The sequence below is a fragment of the Solanum lycopersicum genome, chromosome 12 (assembly GCF_036512215.1).
Source record: "Solanum lycopersicum chromosome 12, SLM_r2.1".
NCBI lineage: Eukaryota > Viridiplantae > Streptophyta > Magnoliopsida > Solanales > Solanaceae > Solanum > Solanum lycopersicum.
This window is the reverse complement of record NC_090811.1, coordinates 46,005,117-46,029,229: the sequence shown is the minus strand read 5'-3', so window position 1 is coordinate 46,029,229 and position 24,113 is coordinate 46,005,117. Positions and strand designations below refer to the sequence as shown.

The window sequence follows — 24,113 nt, the reverse complement described above, 5'->3', positions numbered from 1 at the left end:
TCTACCATGTCCTATTTTCACAATGCTCATCCACTAGATTATTCAAGTTCTTTGGATGTGCTGATTCTGTTGATCAGGATTTCTGGTGAACTGTAAAAAGTCCTGGATCATATTGTTCCAATGAAAAGATGAGACATATAAGCAACCAAATGCTGAGGTGTCACTCCAAAACAAAAGAACTTTCTTGAGGCTAATTTAGTTTGATTATGTGCACAAGTGGGTTATAACATACCGCTGCCAATAGCTGTGCTTTCCTGAACCAAGAAAGTTCACCATTCCTCAATCCTTGGACTTTAGATTGGAAGCTCTTCTCCCATGCGTAACATCTATATCAATCAGCAGAAAATCAAACACATTTTCATATTTTCTGAAAAAGGAAGGGAACAGAAGGAAAAAAGATAAAGCAAAAAAAAAAACATACTTCACTACAGCCATTGCAGCAAGTATTTCATTAGTTAGGCCAACCCTTTTGTCAGTATATTGCAATCCTTCTTTGGATAGTTTTCGCATATAGCTAACAATAATTGTCTGATCCAAAAGGATAAACACATATATTTTAGAGACCAGTTGAAAAAGGAAATTACATAGTATTGTGGTTGATAACTGTTTGAAATGACAAAGATGGAGTAAAATAATGAAGCTTCCAATCTATAATTTATTAGTGCAATGCGATCTTCTTTTATGAAGTGATCAAATTTATTGATTGAAGAGGGTATTTCCTGCATATATGCATAAAGAAAGTATTGTATCTCATACAACAGCATGATTCTCAATTAAAAACACCCTATGATTTATATACTTATAGGTGTTCAAAAATGAAAATAAAAAAGTAAAAGTTCTATCGCCAGTCGCTTCTACTTTCTCGAAGATAGATGTCTTTAACATGACTGTTAATAGTTATTGGTCGTTGTTTCTGGTTAACAAGTTAATATTCATGTATTAAAATCAACATAACTAATACTATGTTTGGTAACATTTAGTTGCTGTGTACAAAATTCAACATAACAAGTGTGTGTTTTATTGCCGGTTTACAGTCCCGCGTAACTAATACATGTACAAATCATGAGGGAATCTATGTATAATCTTATGGATGGTGAAGATGGAATAACTAAACCCTAGATGATTAAATTCTCCATTACTAATCACTTTATAACTGATCTTTGCATTTTTAATAATTTCATAACTTAGACCAAAAATCACACAAACCCTAATGTATATTAGTAGACTTTAGTGTCCCATAGTGGAAAAGGTCTATAATGTACAATGTAGAATATACGTATAAACAGGGTTATACAATAGAGAACATAAATTAATAATATATGCTCTCGGGTCATTATTCCTCACATGGTATTAGAACTGGAAAAATAATTACTATGAAATTTAGTAGTGAAATATGGAAAAAATCATCTCTATTTCCACTGGTGTTGAGCAAAAACTAACACCACCATAAGGTTCATCATCATTCGGCAATAAAAACCAATCAAACCTCCCAACAAAAACTCTCATGCACCCTCACGAGCCACCTAAAACTAGAGTTGCGGGGAATGGTTTTCTCCATGGTAATCTTGAGGAAGACGTTTTGTTTGGGGTTTGGGGGGGGGGGGGGGGGGGATCAATCTTTCTGAAACAGTCTCCTCAATCCTAGTTTGAGAAGTTTTTTCTTTGTTGAAACTGGTAATTCAGAAGTTTGGTACGACTCAGTGAAATTAATCACTGTGTTTTATAGACATTCTGATCCAGATCTATGAATTTATTTGATTTAATGTTCACAAAATCGTTATCATCAACATTGATCAAGATGGTATCACTAATTTTAGACAAAATTTCTTGACAGACTGGAGTATTTTCTTAATATTGAGGCTGCTCAGTCCAGTTTAGGTATTGGTATTTCACAATGAAAGTATTTCTTAGATAGTCTTGACGAGATATGACGTAAACCCGTTGACACACCTATAAATCTGAATGCTAAAGTCCTTCCGGATAAGGGGGGAGCCACTTAGTTATCCCAGAAGATATAGATGGTTGGTTGGAAAGTTGAATTATCTCACAGTGACTAGACCAAACATTTATCTCCTGTAAGTCGGTCTATGGATTCAACCTGTGATAGTCATTGGGATGTAGTAGTCCGCAATCTGCAAATGTTAAGTAGCAAAGGAGTACTCTCCAGGTATAGAGGACATACAGATTGCTGGATATACGGAAGCTTATAGGGCAGGATCACCTTTTGATAGACATTCTACATCTACATATTGAGTTATAGTAGGAGGATATTTTGTGTCTTGGAAGAGTAAGAAACAAAGAGTGGTTGCTCGATCTAGTGCAAAAGCATTATATAGACCAATGGGTGTAGCAACTTGTAAGTTAGTTTGGATTAACAATTGCCTAGAGAACTAAAATTTGAAGAAATCAGTTAGATGTAGTGGGAAGACTAACAGGAAAATAGTTTTAATAAGCACTCCACTGCAAAAAAGCTATTCTAAGTAAAGATTAGATGATGAAGTTACTAGTGGCAAGTTATAACTCAAACTTGAAGGAAGAATAGACCACCTGCATTGGGATCATCACTACTAGCATAAGAGCACCCAGAAGTGAAGCTAGACCTAGTTGCTGGTAAAGAAGAACCATGGCAATGACAATTCGAAATGGAGCCGACCATAAAACATGAAGCTGCTGGCATACTTGCTGAACAAATTAAGAATCATATTAGCCGTTATCCAAGAAAAAGTGATCAACATCCATGAGAAAACCACAATTTTTTCTAGTCATCTGTAATGGATGTAAATAGTAGCCATACAATCTTGTCTAAGATCCTACACGAGATACCCAGAAGCAAAGACTGCAACTAAAAGCCTTGGGTTCCATTAATTGCTAATAAAAAAATTGGAGGCATCTGTTTTATATTATAGTCCATCATTACGGATGCTAAATAAAGCCAATATATCATTTTAATAGATTCTTCATAAGGAAAGTATAATAACGTAGTCATAGATCATTATAAGAGTAAGTTAAATATCGGGGTGCGTGAGCATTGGATCATTGACTAGTTGCTGAGACTAAACAAAGGGATTTTTTAAAATAAACGTATCACAAGCTTACTCTTCTTTTTTACGTCAAATCTTTTGTAAAAATAAAAAATTCAATTCGATTTTCTCTCCTATTGTACAGCGACGAAGAATATACCTTTGACTTGAATAAGGAACAATATTAAAATAGCTGTGAATAATATTTGGAAAAGAAAAAGCTATATTATCATATCATCATCACCACATAATACTAAAAGTAGGAAGCACCTAACTTCAAAATTATATTACGATTTTGCCCGTAAATATCTAATTTGCAATAAAGAACATAACTAGGCGGTAATTGGGATCATATTAATGGCGAATTATAGAATTTATTCACACAAACTTTTCACCTCCTATATTATATTTAATCCAAGCTAAAGATATGGATCAAACTTTCCGCATTCCATCTTCCATATATTTAATTGAAACTTATTTCTCCATTAACCATTGTATGCACTTATCTATATCATATTTTATAAATTGAAATAATATGTGATAGATAGCTACCAACATAAAGTCAATCATGTATAAGTTTTATAAAGTAGTAAGCGATAAACATGCAACGCATTTTTCCAGAAACTAGTATCATTTAAAATAGGAAAAATGCACAAGTACCCCCTCAACCTATGCCCGAAATCTCACAGACACACTTATACTATACTAAGGTCCTATTACCCCCTGAACTTATTTTATAAGTAATTTTCTACCCCTTTTCTGCCTAGGTGGCACTAGCTTGAAAGAAAAAGTCAACCAGTGATGGGGCCACAAGATAGTGTCACGTAGGCCGAAAAAGGGTAGAAAATTATTAATAAAATAAGTTCAGGGGATAATAGGACCTTAGTATAGTATAAGTGTGTCTCTGAGATTTTGGGCATAGGTTGAGGGGTGCTTGTGCATTATCCCTTTAAAATATTGAATAACAAAATGAATTTCAATTCTTGAAACTTGTGAAAGTTGTAGAGAATGCTTGTACTTCGAATGTGTTGTTATATTCCCAAATAGAAAGCATAACATAACATGGGATATAAGGGAGTGCTACTTTCAATTTCAACATAGAACATTTAGTCAAATATGTAAATCTGAACTTATCTCTGCTGTCATTCATATTTTGCAGAACTAATATATGGTCCCACACTTAATTACAAGTAAACTGAATCTTCCTTTCATGCCTTATTTAAATTTTCTATCATGTGGCACCATTGAACAGGTTGAAAGGAGGGATAGAGACATAAGAGATTCTTGTTCCATGCATACCTGAAGTGTATTAGCATCTGTTGTGATCATATTTGTAATTTTTCCAGATGGAAACTGCTTATGGTCTTCAAGTGTTAATCTTACAGATTTGCGGAATATGGCTGCGACCTTAAAGCAAGAAAATATGACTTCTATTAAACCCACCCGCAAAACTTTCAGAAACAGATTAGGTGTGATCCTCTATACAACAAAAAGATGGAGAAAAATACAGCTAATTATCTTTGGGTATCAAGTTTACAAAATATGTATACAATGTATTGGCAGTGTACATTCATACTAATATGCATATACTATACATACATACATATATACATATATATATACATATATATATATATATATATATATATATATACATATGTATTACACAACATACACAACCATGTGTATATTTAGTGTATACTTCGGCCATTTTTGGTGCACTAGATGGCTGAATTATATATCAGTAACTATCCTATTAAGATGTACAGCTTAATATTTTATAGGCAATTTCTTCAAAGTAAGAAACAGCGCATATATATGTATATATATACATATATACATATACATATATATATATGTATACAAATATATATATATATATATACATATATATATATGTGTATATATATATATATGTATATATATATATATATATATATATATATATATTACACAACATACACAACCATGTGTATATTTAGTGTATACTTCGGCCATTTTTGGTGTACTAGATGGCTGAATTATATATCAGTAACTATCCTATTAAGATGTACAGCTTAATATTTTATAGGCAATTTCTTCAAAGTAAGAAACAGCTCCTGGAATTGTCATAGTTAATAATCGCTCAACATTTAAGATGACAAAAATAGCAGGAAAATAAGTACATTGACTAGGGTAATGTGTTTGCACAAAAGGTGGAAGGTGAATTGGCTTGTCTTTTGTCTCCACAAAAATTATGATTGCCAAACAAAGTACAGTGCAGTTTTGTTTTATGCTTTACTTTTTTTACTTTGCATTTACCAAAGAGCATAATTTTGTGTCATAGGATGTCTTCATGGTGTTCACAGCCATATTGTCATTGTTGTTGCAAGTTGAATTTAATCATACACAAAAAACAAGGGACTAAAAAGGAAATTGGTTATACCATAATTTATCTTTGCAGTGAAGTAAAAAATAAGGTAAAAAAAAATATCATTAAAATCAATCATGTGGGCAGTGTGCTCAAGTGTATAGAATCATTTAAAAACATAAGAGACTAGAGGATAAAACCAAAAATAAGAATAGGACATGCACTGTAGAATTAAGAAAGACATTACCAGAGTTGATCTCATCCTGAAACCAACACGCATGACATTTTGAAAGTACTGAGCTTCACATAGTACTCCAAATGACTGGATCAAGTAAAAAATACAATTGAGAAATTATATACATAAGCAGTCAGATTGTACAATATTCTTTAAGTATGCAAAGTTAATGGAATTCTCAAATATTCAAGATATTCAAGTTCTGATCTATTTATAGTGGTGAGCAAGAAGAAAACCACATGATCACCGCTACATAATTTAGATAAAATAACTTAGTTCAAGATTGTATGCTAAGCATATAAAAAGTTATTTGGCTTCTACATAGTTGAGTTGGGAATATCAAATGTATGTATATATATATATATGTGTGTGTGTGTATATATTTCCTTCCAGAACAATGAACAACAATAACAACATATCCAGTATAATCCCGTGAAGTGGAATCTAGGAAAGGTAGAGTGTACACAAACCTTACCTCTACCTCAAAGATAGAAAGCTGGTTTCCAATAGATCCTACGTGATCTCGATCAGCTTACAGAAAATCACCAAGGACACACACTCAACCAAGCTTCTGGCCATGGAAAATGATCTAGAAAGTTAAGGTGCCCGCCAAGGTGCCATGTTTTACTTGGTCTTAGCAAAACAGGTTGTTCTCACACAGGAAAACTGTATGAAGAAGGGCCTCCATTTGTGCTCCAGATGCTTTTTTTGTAAATGTGAGGCAGAGACAATAAATCACCTCTTTTTTACATTGTAAGAAATCAATGAAACTTTGGCACATTTTCATCAATATAAGGGGCATCAGTGTGTCTATGCCGAAGCTTTGGCATGTTGGAATCGAGATGGAAATCAGTCAGGGCATAGGGAGAGATGGAAGATTGTCCCAGCCTGAACTTGGTGGACTATTTGGTTGGAAAGGAGTCAGAGATGTTTCCAGAACAAGAGCTGCTCTATGAATAAGATGATACTGAATTGTTTAGCTCTTTTCTACTTTCGGTGTAAACATGAATATCCTCATGATATCCCTAGTATCTTAGAATACTTTATGATGTCATAAGAAAACAGCAACACTTTTGTATTTCTGATTGCAATTATTACTGGAATACGTCCTGAATATTCCTTTGTTTATAATACAAGTTACCTTTGTCAAAAGAATAGACCCTCGGCTCAAGAAAAATTGTCCAAAGCAGTCCAAAAAATAAGCAACAGGTGCACAGGAAATTGAAGATAGTATCAATAACAGCAAATAGTAACTGGCCACTAAATACAACAAAATAATGTGATAGTTCAAATACAACAAACAACAAATAATAACAGAAATTGAAGGACAATAAACTACCAAGAGAATTCTACAACTACTAATATAGACGGATAACAAGACAACAAACTGCTACGTACTGACCTTCTATCCTAATGTGCATCGTCCACACCTTCCTATCTAGGGTCATGACCTCAGTAATCTGAAATTGCATCACGTCTTGTCTAATCACTTCTCCCCAGTACTTCTTCAATCTACTTCTACCTCTCTTGAAACCATCTATAGCTAGTCTCTCACACTTCCGCACTAAGGAATCCAAACATCTTCTCTTCACATGTTTGAACAAGCTCAGTCTCGCTTTCTGCATCTTGTCCTCCATCAAAGTCACTAAACCTTTTTTCGGATATCCAGCATCCTCATACTGCGACTTTCGATTTCTAAACACGAGAGTTCTGGACCATCCAACACTCCACCTCATACAACATAGTTGGTCTAACTACTACTTTGTACAATTTGTCTTTAAGTTTGGTGGCACCTTCTTATCACACAAGACTCCCCAATTCAGTATTGTGGACGGCGAGAGGCGACAAAAGGCGACAAGGGCCTGCCTCGCCACACGGCGAGGCGAGCGGCGAGGCGCTTGCCTTTTTGAATAAAGGCGCCAATTAATACCAAAAATTAAAAATATTTAACTGCATATTTTGTCCAAAATCTTAATAGCAATAACACATATTAACAAATATTCAATTCAAAAACCAATAGTAGATACTAAAATGTCTAAAACTTTAAAGACCAAACAATTCAAAATACAATAAACCAAAACTTTAAAAGTCTATTCTTCTTCAAATTATCCAACCCTTGAGTGTCATAATTCCATCCAATGTCCCTCTTTTGCTAGCAACTGCCATTGATTATTAAATTCAATTAATTCGCTATTTAGGAATATTGGAATAAATAATTAGGAAAATGGAAAGATTTTTTTTTTAATTAACTGCCTATAATTAAAAAAAATTACACAAAGCAGTAAGCAACTAAGCACTGCTTACAGCCTTGCACCAAAAAAACACAACTGAAAAAAAAAACTGAAGAAGAAGAACAAAAAAAAATTGTTGAAGAAGAAGAGAGAAAACGACATACCTGGAGAACAGAGAGTCGCGAGGGAACAGAATCGTGAGCCGGCGGCCGGCGAGGGAGAAGGAGAACAGAATCCGACAGCGAGGGAGAACGGGAGAGAGGCTCGCGATGGAGAAGCCGACAGTAATGGAGAGCGAGGGAGAAGAGACAGCGATGGAGAAGAGAAGAGAACTGGAGAAGAGAGTCAATCGAGAGAGAGAGTCGCGATGGAGTTTCAGAAATTTCAAAAGTAAAAAAAAAAAAAACCCCTAATTTTGACTAATATTATTAAGTCAAATATTCTTAATTAAAAAGGCAGCGCCTTTTCTGTCGCCATTGTAGCGCCATACCTCGCCACTCCTCGCCTTTTTGCTATCGCCTCGCCTCGGCAGAGAATGGCGAGGACCCATCGCCTCGCCTTGCCTCTCGCCAAAGGCGATGAGGCGCTCGCCTTTTGTAACACTACTCCCCATCCAAGCCTCCATTTGATCCACTCTGCATCAATATGATGGGTGACATACTCGTCAATTTCCCCATTTTTTTCGATAATAAGGCTCAAGACACTTAAAACTTCTTCTCTTTTGAGTGACCTGTGTATCGAGTCTAATTCTACACAAGTTGCATGTGTTACGTCAAGTATTTTCTTTTGGTCCTACTTAGCCTAAAGCCTTTAAGCTCCAAGGTTTGTCTCCAAACGTCTAGCTTAGCATTAACTCTGTCGCATCAATCAAAAGTATGTCATCTGCAAATAGCTTACACTATGGCACCTTACCTTGAATTTGACGCATTAATGTATCAGTCCTTAAGGAAAATAAAAACAAGCTAAGGGTTTATCCATAGTACAACCCCATCAAAACTAGGAAGTGCTCCGACTATCCTCCTACTATCCTTACCCAGGTCTTGGCTCCATCATACATGTCCTTGATCGCCCTAGTATAGTCCACAAGTATACCTCTAGTGTCCAAGCATCTCCATATAACCTCCCTTGGGACTTTGTCGTATGTCTTTTACATGTCAATGAACACCATGTGTAAGTCCTTCCTCTCACTGTACTGCTCTACCAGTCTACCAAACCAATCAATCATATTAAGATAGTACCCACATGACATGCTTGATTCCAGCAATACAGAGCCATACATATTGGCCCACTACTTCTTTCTCAAGGAAGAAGATTTCTATTACAGGGAATAATTCAGTAAGTTACATTTAAACATGAGAAATATCACGAGTCTAATTAGAGATTAAGGTTCTCTGTTGGTATAAAACCACATCCTTATGATCTAATATTTCTACTCTATCCCATGCTAAAGGAAAGATCTCTTGAAATAAACAATGTTGTTTACTACAACCTAATAGTGAAGCCTCAGGTAGATAACCACTACCATCAACAAAAACGCGAACCTATGTTGTTCAGACTCTCCTAAGATGCTGTTGCACCTGTGTCGGTTCCTTCAAACATGCACTAGTTTGGAAGAAATAGACATGCACCCGTAAACATCTTTAAAGAGTCCGAGCAACATAGAAGCGAACAATTACTATCATCAACAACCTTAACAGCCAGCCATCTCCACCATGAAAACATGCACTGCATAATGACCATTGACAACCGCCAACACCACTAATCACCATCTCCAACAATCTCCACTTCAACTGGCAACCACCACCACCAACCATGTTCACCACCACAACAAACCATGAATACCACCACCAACCACCTCAACAACCTTGGGAGGTAAATAGGTTGTTTTCGATAGACTCTTGGCTCAAGAAAAGAACAGGAGTGAAGCAACCAAGGAAAAAATACTAAACAAGGCAAGAAAGCTTATGATTATGTGAACAAAAATTTACTCATTTTCTAACCCATGTAAAACAGTGCTCCTAGTTTGGATTGAGGCGATCTTTTGGGCCACACATTGATATGATGAAGTCTAAATTACTCTCAATAAGGAAGGTTCATAATGGGCACAATTCAGCCTATATCTTTAATGTCACAGCGCTTCAGTATCAACAAATTATTTGGAATTGTTGGAAATATTCTAATTAAAATAATAATTAACATACTTGAGAATAGACTAGGAGGATAGAACAAGCAATATGTACTTATACTGGGGCTCTGATAAAGTAATTTTTCAACCAATCCTATCAATTACCTTTCTGTAGTGGCCAAGAAACCAGATTTATTTATTCTGATAACCATGATGTCCAGCACAACTTCTGCACACCTCAACTAATTCCACAGGATACTTGTCACCTCTCACCAGCAACAACAAATACTAGGTAACTCTATCCATGTAGGCTACGACAGATGGGAAGAAATCACCTAGTGTTTTGTCTTTTCTAGGATTTGAATCTGTGACCTCATGGTTCTTACCCACTTCATTGACTACTACGTCACACCTTTGGATGCGAAATCATAGAAATTAATGAGTGAACTCTATGGGAAGGGACCAATGGAGCTCTTTTATTTTGAGTGTGCCTGCGTATTTGCAGATTACCCTTGTGGAACCAAGCCCTATTGCATAAGCGGTTGTCAAAGTTTGCTCATGAAGATGTTTTTATTTTTTGCCAGAATAGCGAATCAGGGATGTCTCAGAAATGGAAGGTTATTAGAGGAAGGCACAAGTTAAAATGAAGTGAGGAAGATAAGGACCGAAGAAGTCCATAAAATTCATGGGTTATTAACAAACACTAATCAGATCCTTTTCTGGATAGATCTGTGGTATGGTGTTTCACACAAAAGATGCAGTCATATTCAACTGCTACCTGACCCTTTATATGTGATAATTCAAGAATGGTTTGAAATACATGTTTTAGAAACTTCTTCAGTGATAGGAGTATGAAGAAGCTGCAGAATTGTCTGAAGACATATAATCAAACAAATTTTAAGATGAACAAAAAGGTTGCTTTTGAAAAAATTGAGTAAAAGGATACTTTCAGTCAAATCGTTTTACGGGTATCTTTACAAAGGAGGAGACAGGAGTGCTTTCCAGATGCCCATTGAGACGGAAAAAAGGGAAGCCTTTTCTTTTTCTTTTTCTTTTTTCTTTTTTCTTTTTGGTTGTGTATGACCAAAGTGCAGTAATAATTTGGCAACTTTTGGAAAAGAAAGTCAATTTATGTGAGTTGCACTGATCTGTAAAAGACAATATTGTGGTCTACCTACTTCTAGCACTGCCCTTTTCGTGCCGAGTTATGAGCTATTGCAATTTATTATGTTCATGGCATTAGCAAAGACACGAGCAGACTCTGGCAATTTGGAAGCTACAATAGATTAAGGGAAGCAGACTAGAAGTGAATCCACTATGCCATTCTTGATCAACACAGATTGACAATAGACGAGCATTAAGTATATCAAGATCTATCCTATAGCATAACTTAGTCCTTTATTATATTTTATGTTTTGATAGCTATATGAATTCTCCGAGTAAATGAATGTCAATCTTCTAAGCGCCACGCTAAATCATACACATACTAATTTGGTAAACCATCTTGGTGCTATTATAGGGGAAGCAATGAAATATATGCTTTTAATATGATGAAGATTGAATCTTACCACCCCAACAAATATCAGAAAAGCATATAAGTGGCCAATCCAAGCTGGATCACGGCGTTCCAAAGACTGTAAGCAATATCAAGTTGACAATGAGGAGATATAATATCAGAAAACCCAAAAGAGTGCACTACTTCCATGCATAATATGCAAAACAAAACAACTATGGCATAACAGAAACAGGAAGGTAACAGCTCTAAGAGGAGGAAACATAAACGGGATTAGTCTCTCCTATAGGCTCGCTATCATCCAAATTTTTTATATATTTAGTATTTTTTAACATCACTTATGCTTGTCTATATCTAGTGAAGACACAATAGATTGAATCTCAATATTAAGATAAGATGGTTATTAAACAAATCCACCACTAAAACAAAATGCACTCTCTTCCATAATATCATAGGCAAATCCACAATTTGAACTTTATAGGTCCAAATTCGGGATGCCACAGCCTATTTGTTTTATAAGGTTCAAATTCAGTATGTGTAATTGTTTAAATTTTTAGTACATATATGAAGTCTGAGTCAAAGCTATTGGGTTCGGATGAACCCATAACAATTACACTACATCTGCCCCAGTATATTGTGTTCTTTAATTTGTAATTACACCATTGTCCCTGTTGAGAATATATATTTAACTAATAAAAGTATGTTTTCTCTAACAGCAATATTGAAGTGTGTGACCGTCTCATCTAATTTGTAATTACACCATTGTCCCTGTTGAGAATATATTTACCTAATAAAAGTATGTTCTCTCTAACAATAGTGTTGAAGTGTGTGCTCATCCTCATCTAAAAGCTTAAGCTATTCGAAAGAGCACACTTTTATTAGTTAATTATATTCTCAACACGCCCCCTCACGGGCGGACCTAATTCTTTTTCATTGGCCAAATACGTGGAAATTCTTTTTGATATGGGTGGTGATAAGATTCTATCCCATGATACCAAGTTGAAGGGTGTAACCATCTCATCTAAAAGCTTAAGTTGTTAGAGAGAGCACATTTTTATTAGTTAATTGTATTCTCAACAGTGCCATTTGAAATTCTTTTATCGAGCTTCAAATTAACTTGAATATAGATTTGAAAATTATGTGCATATCATATTAGTAGTGGTTTATAACATTTGGAAGTAGATATTGATAAGATGATCAATATGACATGTAAGATTAGTTAGATTCCCTCATGGAGAATGTATCACAAGTGTAGACTTTTGTATTCCATATTAATCAGTCATTCACATATATTAACTTTACTCATACTTGTTACTTGTCAAACAACATAACAATATTCACAAAATAAGAATCAGCAACTTTTATTATGTCTAATTATGAGAAAATTGCAAGTTTAAATGCACAAACACCAGATTAGAGGATATCAAAGTAAAACAAATCCCAACAACCAAAAGTTACCTCTAAGAGACGATTAAGTAGTAGTGGTCCCACAAACTGACAAAGATCACTACCAACCTGAAAATTAGAATAGGAAGAGAAAATATTCACAAGGAATTTAAAAATCAGAAATGGAAGAGGATTAACAGATGACTCAATTAAAGAATTTCAGATCCAAACGGGAAAATGTAAGCCTAACATATCTTGTCATGGTGAGTAACCAGAGAGAAGATTTCAGCATGCCTTTTTTTAAATGGGAAAGGAATCTGAATGTCAGGATGAATTCAAAACAAGGAAGAAAGAAAATCACTTATCAGAGAAAATTATCTTCCCATTTACTACATTGTCCACTGCATCTCCAGTTCAAAGGAATTATACCCATTTGATTAGCTCTGTTATCAGATTTTATCTTTACCCTTAGCGTTGACAGTCATCTCCCTCAATACACAATATTCTATCTTGTCAGATTTCTTAATAGCTCCGGCTGGTTTTACATTTGAAAAGGGAGCTTTGTAAGACTCCATGAATTCAAACATTGGAATTTAGCTATGTTGAATCAACACATGTATATTTAGCTATTTTGGATATGCTAGAGCCTTGTCCTAACACTTCTATTATTGATGTTACGTCTTAGAGGCTTCATAGACTAAACTAATCACGCCATGTACTATATATGGATATATACATACATATATATATTTATCGGGTTGCACAGAGGATTGGGCGTCTTTTGTAGAGAGCCATGTTGTATTGCAGGTTCTTTACTTTTTGGTCTCTAAAAGAAACTTTTAACATCTGGTGGAAAAACTAAACACTAAAGGAAAAGCTAACTAGATTTTATGACAATCCAAGGAATAAGCACATTACTTTGAAGAGACCTCCATACCAGAACCTGTAGAAAATTGCAGAGAAAAATAAGAGAACACACAGAGGGAAAAGAAGCACGGATATAGTTTCCTCTCACAAAATAGGCAAAAGAAGACTGTTGGGAATAGAATGTAGAAAAAATCATACCTGCCTCCAAGACTGCAATTCAAAGCGCGTAGAAGCCATGGTTTTTTCCTCCGAGATTCTTCAGTCCAACATCTTTGGAATCTAAAAGAGTTGAAATGAATAAATTGTGACAACACTCTTAGAGTTGATTATGAAAATATTGAGGGAGAAAGATACACGGATACAACCTTGCACTCAATGTCTCTGTCTTATCCCATGAGTCTAACTTCCAAACATCCTTTTCAGTGATTGGTCTGTTATAGCCTTGTCGCAAGAGGGGGGTTATCCATCCAAAAGATATCCCTACCACAGTTAAGCAACTCAATTATCATTTAGCTATTGAAAAAAGAGTTCAATGTCCCACAGGACCTACCAGTCTTAATGAAAAGTCATAAGAAATTAGATCCGAGTCTTCAAATAGAGAAGGCATAAAGTCATAGTATTCCGAAAGAATGAACAAGAGGTGTATGCAAAGTCCATCAGTGCAAATCATTCATATTGTTTCTGTAAACTTTCTTTTAGCACAACAAACCAAATGAAAGTATGAAACCGTTTCAGGATAGTAAGTGGCCAGAGTTAAAATTAATAAGCAGAATCCACTGACTTGACAAAATGCATGCATATCTCTCAGGACAAATATGGTCTTCTCCAAGGATTGTTTCATCAGTTTTATCATCAACGGACTCACTCCTTAATGGAATATAGCCAGGGAAAGGATTCAAATGAGGAAGATGGACAAGAAGCAGAGCCCCAAATACAATCTGCATAAAACAATTCAAATTTTGTAGTTCAATTTTCTAATGAAACAAAATGTAGGTAGTTAAGATATAAATTTGGTTTGTACTGTTAAGTTCTTGAAACTCAAGCATATATATGTTACTTTTCCATGCATTTTAGAATAAAAGATAAACTTGGTTACCAGAATTTTGTTCCAACTGCAGCCTGATACAAGGCACAATTTCGTCTACAACCAATATGGTTAATATCTTCCGATTCTTCAACTATGTAAATTGATTTTACAACTGATCAAACTACTTGAACGTAATCTTAGACAAACTGATATTGAGGGACAATATATTACAGTCAAGAAATACTTCTAGACCTCATGCAAAATCAATATATCCTCATCAATATAAATCAGCTCTAATCCTGGGTAAATCTCCTTGAAGAACTTATATGACTGATTAATTTTTTAAAGCTAGAAAAGGTGCAAAATGCACCCGCTAAAATCTAACAGATGATAAGGACATAATAAATACCTGACAGATGACTGAACTGTAATAGATGTACAGTGTAAACCTGCACAATTTAGTAAAAGCTATGAGTAAGTACTGATTCCCTAGATAGCATATAGAAAAGAATCTTTTGACGCAATCAAAACGGTTTTCTTATAAATATACTAAGTGAATGAAAAGAAGTTGTGACTCTAGATTATAAAACCTCCAGTACAGAGAACAGTCTAATTCTTATAAAAAAGGTGTTCTTATAGATCTACTGAATGAATGTAATTAGGAAAACAATTAGTGTGGTGGATATGTGGGTCAGAAGGAGCGCGTCTATTACAAGAACCAATTTGTATTCATGTTGTGACATTCAACTACAAAAGTCATTCATCTAACAAGGAAGTGGTGGAGAAAAATACAAAGAGGAAGAGAGACTTACACAAGTTGTTCATTGACCTAGAAAAAAAATACGACAATATCTCTAGGGGGTTCTATGGAGATGTTTGGGGACTAGAAGTGTATTGTAGCTTACATTAGCGTCATTAAGGACATATACAATGGAGTCCTGGGTGAGGATGGAAGCGGAAACTCTGAGTACTTTCCAGTTGTCATAATGTTCCATCAGGGATCAACTCTTAGCCGTTTTTATTCGTCTTGGTGAGAACTAACGCGGCGTAACCAAAGAGAGGTACTATGTTGTATGGTTTTATGGTATTTGCGAATTACATAGTACTGATTGACAAGACACAAAGAGAGAGTTAACAATAAGCTGGAGATTTGGAGATAGAACCTAAAGTATAAAGGATTCAGGTTGAGCAGGACTAAGACAGAGTAAGTAGAGTGTAGTGACGTAACTCATGTGAAGATCGAGACTCATGGCATCTTCAAGAGAGGAAGTTTCAAGTTTCTTAGGCGTATGATCCAAGGGAATGGTGAGATGGACGGTGATGTTACATTTCGTATTAGAGGGAGGGATGAATGGAGGCTTCCGGTACTTTTGAGATAAGATTGTGAAACCAAGACTTCAAGATAAGTTTTATAGAGTGATGTTGGACCAACTCTGTTGTATGAGGTGAATTGTTGGACAGTCAAGAACTCGCACATCAGAAGATAAAAGTAGAGGAAATAAATGAGGGTTTGTCCCATTACTCTCTGGCCATGGCTGTCATTGCGGCGCATTTTTCCGGTAAACTGAGAATTTTTCCCAGTATTCTCTGGCAGCTGGCAGTAGCTAACTTTCTTTTTGTTGGTGATGTGAAATATCCAGCACCAACACTAAACCCAGCATCCTCTGGCAAGAAAACCCCAACAACCCATGACGAAAACGGAGATCCCACGCATCTATTGGGGCGATCAGATCCTAGTTTTTCTGTCGAGAGATTCTTCAGACACCAAGCGTGTGTGCCACTTCTGGACTTGTTTCGGCGAGGAAACTTGGTTCTCTCCTCATTCTGACTCAACTCTCTGAGAATTTGCAGGCATGTATAATTCAGAAGTTTAAATTCGTGCCAAGGATCCAAAAAGACACCTAGCTTGTTTTATTGTTTTCTTACCATCTAATTTCTCAATTGCTGCTTCCTAGAGTATAATGCCAAAAGTTTCACAAGTTTAAGCTCTTTCTAATTTTTTTCTCCAGAGAACTATCTGACAAGATGCAGAGTTCTCTTGCATATACAGGATCTATTTTTCATACCATGAGATTCATTACCTGAGTGTTTTTTTCTTCTTTCTAAAATTGGTGTGCAACCTTGTTTGCTCTTAGGGGAAGATTGGTGGAGAGTTCTGTTGATTTCTCAAACTCATTAAGCCTTTGAAATTGTAGGGGATCCTTCAGATTTTACTTCTTACTGCCACGTTCATTAATCAAATTCTCAAAATCAATGGGAGTATAATTATCCAACTGCAGTTATTTTATCTGACATGTTGGCATGTAATTATTTTTTCCTTAATAGAAAAGCCCTTCATTGGTCATCCAACATTCATGAGGTTGACCAGATGACTTGACAACATTAATAAGCCTTGAGAAGGGAAATTACTTCAAATAGCATTTGAACAAAAATAAAAATATCAAGCTCACCTCGAGTAGAAACTCTGCATTGAAAAAACGAAGTTGAGGATCACAAGTTCACCAACCAAGGCATAGATTACTCCGAATCTGACATACCATCGGAACTCTTTGATATAGACTTTAGTTTCCACTAGATTCATAACAATAATGGACATCCAAGCAAGTGTCTCAATGCTCAAAGAAACCATCTGGAAGAAAAGAGTACATATGTCAGTTGACTAGATATATGAAGGAAAGATCTCACTAGACTGGTCCACAAGTAGGAGTAATCAAAATTGCTGCTGCTATGTATAACTAAATGCAAAGAACTGATCAGATCTTGGATGAACATGTAAGCTATCATGCTAGTATTTTCTTCTCCACAGTCCACACCAAATGATCATATCGTAAATTGTTTGATATTTCCAAGAAGCATGAGCATCAATACTTGAATACCCGGCGAAAGATGATCCAAGCATCTTTGTATCAACATTATCAAAAGAAAGAGCATATTTCATCAAAAAAAAAATGTGAATACCCTAAAGCTACTCAAGGACCTATCAAAATTTCTCACCAAGTGATAATCTTTCCTTAGTAACCTTCAGTCGATAGCCATTCCAAAAAAGGTCTATAATAAGTTCTAACTTGTCAGCAAACTAAAATAAGTCTACCTTATTGAAGGAGACAGGGAAACTAGGGAGTACACCTATCGAGTGCAATCACGGGCTGAGTGAAGCATCAGATGATCTAGTAGTTGATAGAAGGTCATAACAATGACTTGTTGGAAGGTTAAATTACCTATGCTACACTAGACTCAATAGTCTATGTCATGAGCATGGTGAGGCAGTTTATGGCTTTATGCACAGTCAAAAGGTAGTCCACCTAAGAGAAGCACACAAAATAAATAGAATCTGAGAAAGATCTCTTAAGAGGACTTCAATTCAAAAGGGGAAGCACCTTGACTGTAGAAAATTATACGGATGTGGACTATGCCTGATCCCTATTCAACACGAAGTAAATTTCAGGGTATTGCGCTTTCTTGAGTAGTAATCTGGTGGCATGGAGTAATAAAAAGAAGAATATTGTGCCAAGGTCAAGTGTTGAATCAGAGTCCAAAGCGATACGTGGGTGTTTGTGAGCTACTATTGCAGAAATTAAATCTTTGAAAGTAAGACCCTTCTACATAGCTATAATGTGATTCTAAGTCAACAATAACTATAGCCCTGCAGCATGAACAAATTGATTGACACTTCATCAAAGAAAAATTGGACAGTGTGCTGATTTGTACTCCATTCATGACATCCAGGCACAACTAGCAGACAATCTTTTAAATGGCTGAGATACTTTTTCCATGTTTATCCTAAGATAAGATCTTATTTGTATCCCATATTTGTAGAGATTTATCACTAACTGGCTTTATTAGCTTCATATATATAAGCCCCTGCATTGTACATTGTGATGATAAAAGATACAGAAAACTTTTTTCTCTTTTTAACATTTACTTCAGAAGGTCAAAAGAAAACTTGATTATTTCTTGACAAAATAGAAGGAAAAATGTAAAAGAAAAGCTTGCACATTATACAACTACCATTTTTACTGGCCTCTACGCTTGAAAATATTTAAAAGAATGTTATGAAGTAAATATCATAAAAATCTTCACTTCACAAGGAACTTCGCTTTGCAATTTTTTTTAAGAAAAAGATAAAAATTAAGTTGGATTCTATCTTTTCTATTGAAACTGGTAACTTGTGTCTATTTCTATATATGAGCAAAACAGCTTACAATAAGACACTAAGAAACTGAAGCTATTTTGACCAATTAAATGGAATCAGCACATCCACCATTTCGACTGTTTCTCCTAGTAGGACTGTTGACACCAAACACAGCAGCAACATACACAATGTAATCCCACAAGTGGAATATGGCGAGGGTGAGTGTAGGCAGACCTTACCTCTACCTTGGGAGGTAGAGAGTCGGCTCAAAGAAAAGCATATCCAAAAAATTGAAAAAGAAATAATGAAAGTCAAAAAATCATGGCAATAAATTATAGAAAGCATGACAAAGCATACTGGGAAAAAAAACAACTGAGACGTCAATAGTAGCAGAAATTGAAAGACAATAAACTACAGGAAAAATACTACAATCACCAGTATGTAAGGATAAGGAAAATTCTGTACTAACTACTAGCATTCGACCCTAATTTGTTTCCTCCACAACCTCGTATCTAAGGTCATTTCCTCGACACTCCAACAATTATAATATTGGATAATGTCGACGACTCAAATCTTAGGTTTCTCTCAACCCAAATTGGAATTAAAAACTTGCCTCCTTTTCAAACAATGACACTTTGTAGAGGATATTCCAGATCTCTCCATTGATCAAGATCCTAGGCCATTTTGAGGTGATTTTTCAGTTAGGTCTCCTCCTCGGTAGAAATCCATCCTCTGCATTTTCCTCCTATCTTTGGTTGGACTAGAGGTGACAGGAACTCCAATAGTCCTCTGTTGTTGGGGTGCATCCTGCTAGGGGACTCCACCATTCTAAGAGAAATCTGGATTTTTTACAAGAAACAGTTTCCTTGAAGAATCTTCTTTTCGATATTTCTATGAGAGATTCTATACGAAATAGGTTACCACCATCTCAAATATGTTTACCCTATAAGTTGTTTTCCACTTGGAATATATCCACTCCTGAGGTCTGCTAGAAAAGTTTTCTTCTCATCTTCCCTACCAAACCAAACATCTCTTTAGCAATCCATCAACCTTTGTCCCGGAGGATTCAGAATTAAGAATATTCCCCTTCTTAATCTCTATGTCTGCTTCCCAAAGCTTTTTGGATTGCCATTTCTTTCTTGTACTGCTTTAGCATATGGATAGTGGGTTTCAGACAACCTAGGGGAATGGGGACCTACCTAATCAATAGGTGAAAAGAAAGTATCTCTCTACCTTAAATGCAACGTCGAGCCAACCAGCATTTAATGTTTTTTCTTGAATGATTAGGACCAACCTTTGATCCCTCTTAAGAATATAATGCTCATATATCAGCAATGTGCATTGAATTTCTCTTATGAAAGTTATATGTAGCTATATATCCAATTCTTTTGTTCTCCATCTCTCTTAACACACTCTTTTGGTGCTTCAAGGATTCCTTAAGACTATGACAAATCCATTCCATGGCTTTACTGTTCATTGAAGAGCTCCTCATCATATGACCACTTCTCTCCACCAAATCATACCAAATAGCTCAATCGTAGCGCATCTTGTAAATTCAAATAATTTAAAGCTTGCGGTGAAATATATCCTATTCTCACTCATATTTGAGATCAGAACTTGACAAGAAAGAAAAGAAAAAGGTTGGTATGCTACCATTGAAGGTGATAGCTGAGAAGAAGGTGATGAAAGAAGAGGGGTTCCAGCGAGGAAGTCGGCGGAAAAGGTGCTCCATGCCTAGAAAGTAGGAGAAAGGAAGTTCCTCAAAAGAGTGCCTAGGAGCATTTCTAGGCTAAGGAATTCTGAAAAAAGAAAAGCAGATTCGGCAGGAAAAAGTTGTCAAAAATCTGAAATCAAACCAGTAGGTGAGTTGCAGGTGAGATAAAATTACGCCAGAAAACATCTGTATGTTAAACAAGTCTCAGAACAGTCTAAGATCAGAAACAATAAGTAATTTCCAAGGGAGAAAAACATTCATAAGAGAACCTGTAGGTGTTGCAGGGAGGCCATTTCCTGTGAAGATAGCCGGAAAAGGCTCACATTCTGATGTGTTTCTAGGAGTGTTTATAAAATATTTCTGTAAGGTTATCTCTACCTCCAGTTGTATTCCGGACTGAATGAAGCAAGAGAAGAAAGTTTTGCAAAGTGAAGACTTAAAGCCTTCTATTGAGAAAGCTATAGTATTAGGAGATGTAGACATCTTAAATTTTGCGAAGCAAATCTATGAGTTTATCAAGATTAAATGCCTCTCTAAACATCAAGATTATTAAAAAGATAAAAGTTTCAAGAAAATGTTTTACCTTCAGAGGTACAAAAATGGTGAGAGTAGAGAATCATGTAAAAACAACAAGAGGAATGTGACCTATCCACCTATCGCCCTAAACCAAACTCCGCTACCATCACCTATTCCGGCCCCCGCCGATACAAGAAGGATGAAAGGAGAGTAAAATTGCAAGTTGAACTTCAAAAGACTATACATGCCTTTAATGAGGTCAAATATGCAATAATGGAACTGAATGAATCATAGCGACTTTATTGACCCTGTCTAGTGTGTGATTAATATGAAATTCAGTCACCTATGCAGAAGCTATCTGTTACACAAAGTGAACTACCCAACAAATGGTATGAGATGTAGAGAATCTTTAGCTTCAGGAACCCTGACCTGCTTTAGAAAACAAATTACTTTAATCACTTTGGAATTAAAAAGGACCGAATACAGTAGTATAAATAGGAACTCATATATCCGACTTCAACTCCACTGGGGAATCACACATAGTGAATTAGTTCATAGTTCATGTAGTTTTAATTTCCATTATTGGTCCTTTGGAGTGATTCCGATAAAAAAAGAAAATGAAGAATCACTAGGACAAATACTTCAAAGTAAATTATTGAAGACGGTTAAATTACACGGTATGACAATAATTCACCTACCATATACCTAAGAAATGAACGACGAAGATGATTTAATTTCTTTGAAAGGAAAGTGGTGCATAATTTTGAGCCATGATTATGCATGCCAAGTGCAAGTTTCTTCATTGCTGATAGGTACATGCAATTGCAGATACATAAACAGGTTGGTATGATATTTTTAATTTTTTCTATGTGCTAAGGGAATGAAAAAATGATGAATTTGGTATAAACAAAAGGAAAAGCTGATGTCAGAAGTGCATGGGAGAAATAAGAAAACTGAAAAATTATAACACGGAGTAGATACAACCTCAAAAGGAGCAAGGTCAGTTTCTGCATCCAGATTGAAGATTGAAATGCCCATAAACAATCTGAGCAAAGGCTCAGCAGCACAACAACTTCCCAAGAGGATCAATATGTAATTGTAACATTTCGACGTTAACTGGAATCTGCGAACTTCGTGGTCCATCCTGACCAGCCATAAGCGATACGCACACAGCACAAAAAGAACCACATTAGATATACAATCAGCTGATTCAATAGCACATGGTGTATAAGCACCAAAAGCGCTGTCAGTTTCTTTGGCCCATATCCCATTTGCCTCCGGCTTGCAATACCAAACTAGTGCATCGAAAATCATTTTCTGTAACCACTCTACCAAAATTTCACCACGTTAGAGGTCTACTGTACTGTACCACAAAAACAACACGCCTCAATCCCAAACAAGTAGGGGTTAGCTATAAATAGTGGTCCTCTGTATGCCAACGAAATATTCTGGATTGCACTAAGGTCTGTGCATTTTCAATCAACCAAGAACTGCTCACAATTGTGCATAACAAATTTACTGCAATTAGGGAAAAAGCATACACAGCCATTAGCTAGATGTGGAGAAATCAAGCAACTAAAATTGCACCAATGCTTAATGACAGAAAGACTAGAAAGTTGTAGCTTTCTAAAATATGAGAAAGCTAACAGATAGAAAGTAGACCAAGACCAAAGTCCAGATGAGCATAAATGGAAACAGAGGCACCCATGATTTAATAATGAGAGGAAGAATTAAATACTTAGTGATCTAACAAAAACCAGACAGTTAAACTATATTTTTATAATGAACACACAACACATAAACAGATAATCAAACTTCGCCTGAGCTAAGAAATAAGCACTCCAACTTTGAGAGTCCCATGTAGACACCTCAACTTGATCTCAACTAGCAACTTCATAAACTCATGGACCCGATGCTAACATGGCACATAAAGTTTCTAGATGATATAGTGGGGACAAGTTTAGATACGCATACTCATAATTGGTTTATGCATTAAGCGGGAAAGGGAGAGATAGCCTTGAAGCTAAGTAGCATGACATTGACATAGACTTTACAGAAACTAACTATTTAAGTCATTAGCCCCCAAAGTTGTTCAAATTTTCAAGTAAATAACTTCAAATTTAGATAATAAAACAAGAGAAAGAATGATACCTCTCCAACCCAACTGAGACACAGTGAAGTGAGCAAATGAGCATCTGAAGCCAATAGGAAGCAATATATGAAGAAGAAAAGGTAAGAGCGGAATCTGAAAATGGTCCAAACTCCAAACAACAACAATGTTGAAACTGCTAGCGTCATTGCTTACGGAGAAGGAGATGCCACTTTAAAATATTACTTCAAACAAATAAACAATTTTGGAAGCATATGAGTATTCGAGTTAGGAGAGAGAGTGTGATTTGATTGAGTGAATATATGAATTCTGAATTATTTCAAAGCATACAAGCACAAATATAAGGTATGGATGTATGGGTAATAAAATAGTTTTCTTTAGGCCAAAGTCATATGTGGCCACTCAAACTTGTCCCGATTATTTATTTAGACATCTCAACTAGACGTACTATCTATTGAACACTTCAACCACCCCAGATTTGAACCGTACAACAATTTTTTAATCACTTTTCATTAATATGTGGCGCGTGTAGTTAACCTCCCCACGTGTATCTGACGTGTTTTGAATGACCATTTAAAAAATACCACGTGTATGCGACGTGTATTTGTTAATGCCTAAATTGGGGAAAATTCCCGAATCGTTAACTTTCACATAACAATTCTCTCTATCTCTTTCTAACTTCGCAATTTCTTTCGATTTCAAGCTCTCCATCTCGCGATTTATTTCAAATTGAAGTTCGATTGTTGTTTGATTCCTCTTCTTCGTGTTACGATCTATCCTCCTGTAAGCTTGATTTTTGTTTCTTTACATGCTTTCTTATATGAATTTCATAAAGCTCTCGTTTTGTAAAAATTTAGGGTTTGTGAATATTCTGTCCATTCTATACT

The 24,113-nt window shown here is 35.7% G+C and overlaps 1 protein-coding gene across 13 annotated transcripts in view; it reads right to left on the bottom strand.

Moving 5' to 3' along the window:
- The window catches only part of LOC101254459 (ABC transporter C family member 17), a 67,032-nt gene extending 43,470 nt beyond the window's left edge, over positions 1-23,562 (bottom strand). For 4 of the 13 annotated variants that reach the window (XR_011213462.1, XR_011213461.1, XM_069292670.1 and 1 more), the window contains exons 1-15: positions 23,268-23,562; positions 22,101-22,634; positions 17,205-17,383; positions 15,164-15,203; positions 14,509-14,665; positions 14,093-14,207; positions 13,926-14,006; positions 13,779-13,803; positions 12,933-12,989; positions 11,530-11,595; positions 5,618-5,692; positions 4,320-4,427; positions 2,548-2,682; positions 422-528; positions 233-326 (exon numbers count right to left, since the gene is read on the bottom strand). Coding sequence is in view for 11 of the 13 variants with exons in the window: in XM_069292670.1 (XP_069148771.1) it covers positions 233-326; positions 422-528; positions 2,548-2,682; positions 4,320-4,427; positions 5,618-5,692; positions 11,530-11,595; positions 12,933-12,989; positions 13,779-13,803; positions 13,926-14,006; positions 14,093-14,207; positions 14,509-14,665; positions 15,164-15,203; positions 17,205-17,383; positions 22,101-22,430 (1,569 nt within the window). In the remaining 2 variants the exon portion in view is untranslated. Of the gene's footprint in view, positions 1-232; positions 327-421; positions 529-2,547; positions 2,683-4,319; positions 4,428-5,617; positions 5,693-11,529; positions 11,596-12,932; positions 12,990-13,778; positions 13,804-13,925; positions 14,007-14,092; positions 14,208-14,277; positions 14,666-15,163; positions 15,204-16,835; positions 16,960-17,204; positions 17,384-21,814; positions 22,635-23,267 lie in introns of those variants that run through there. The other 9 variants (XM_026028594.2, XM_010315879.4, XM_026028595.2 and 6 more) reach the window with 9 other exon arrangements.
- Between the last annotated feature and the right edge of the window lie 551 nt (positions 23,563-24,113).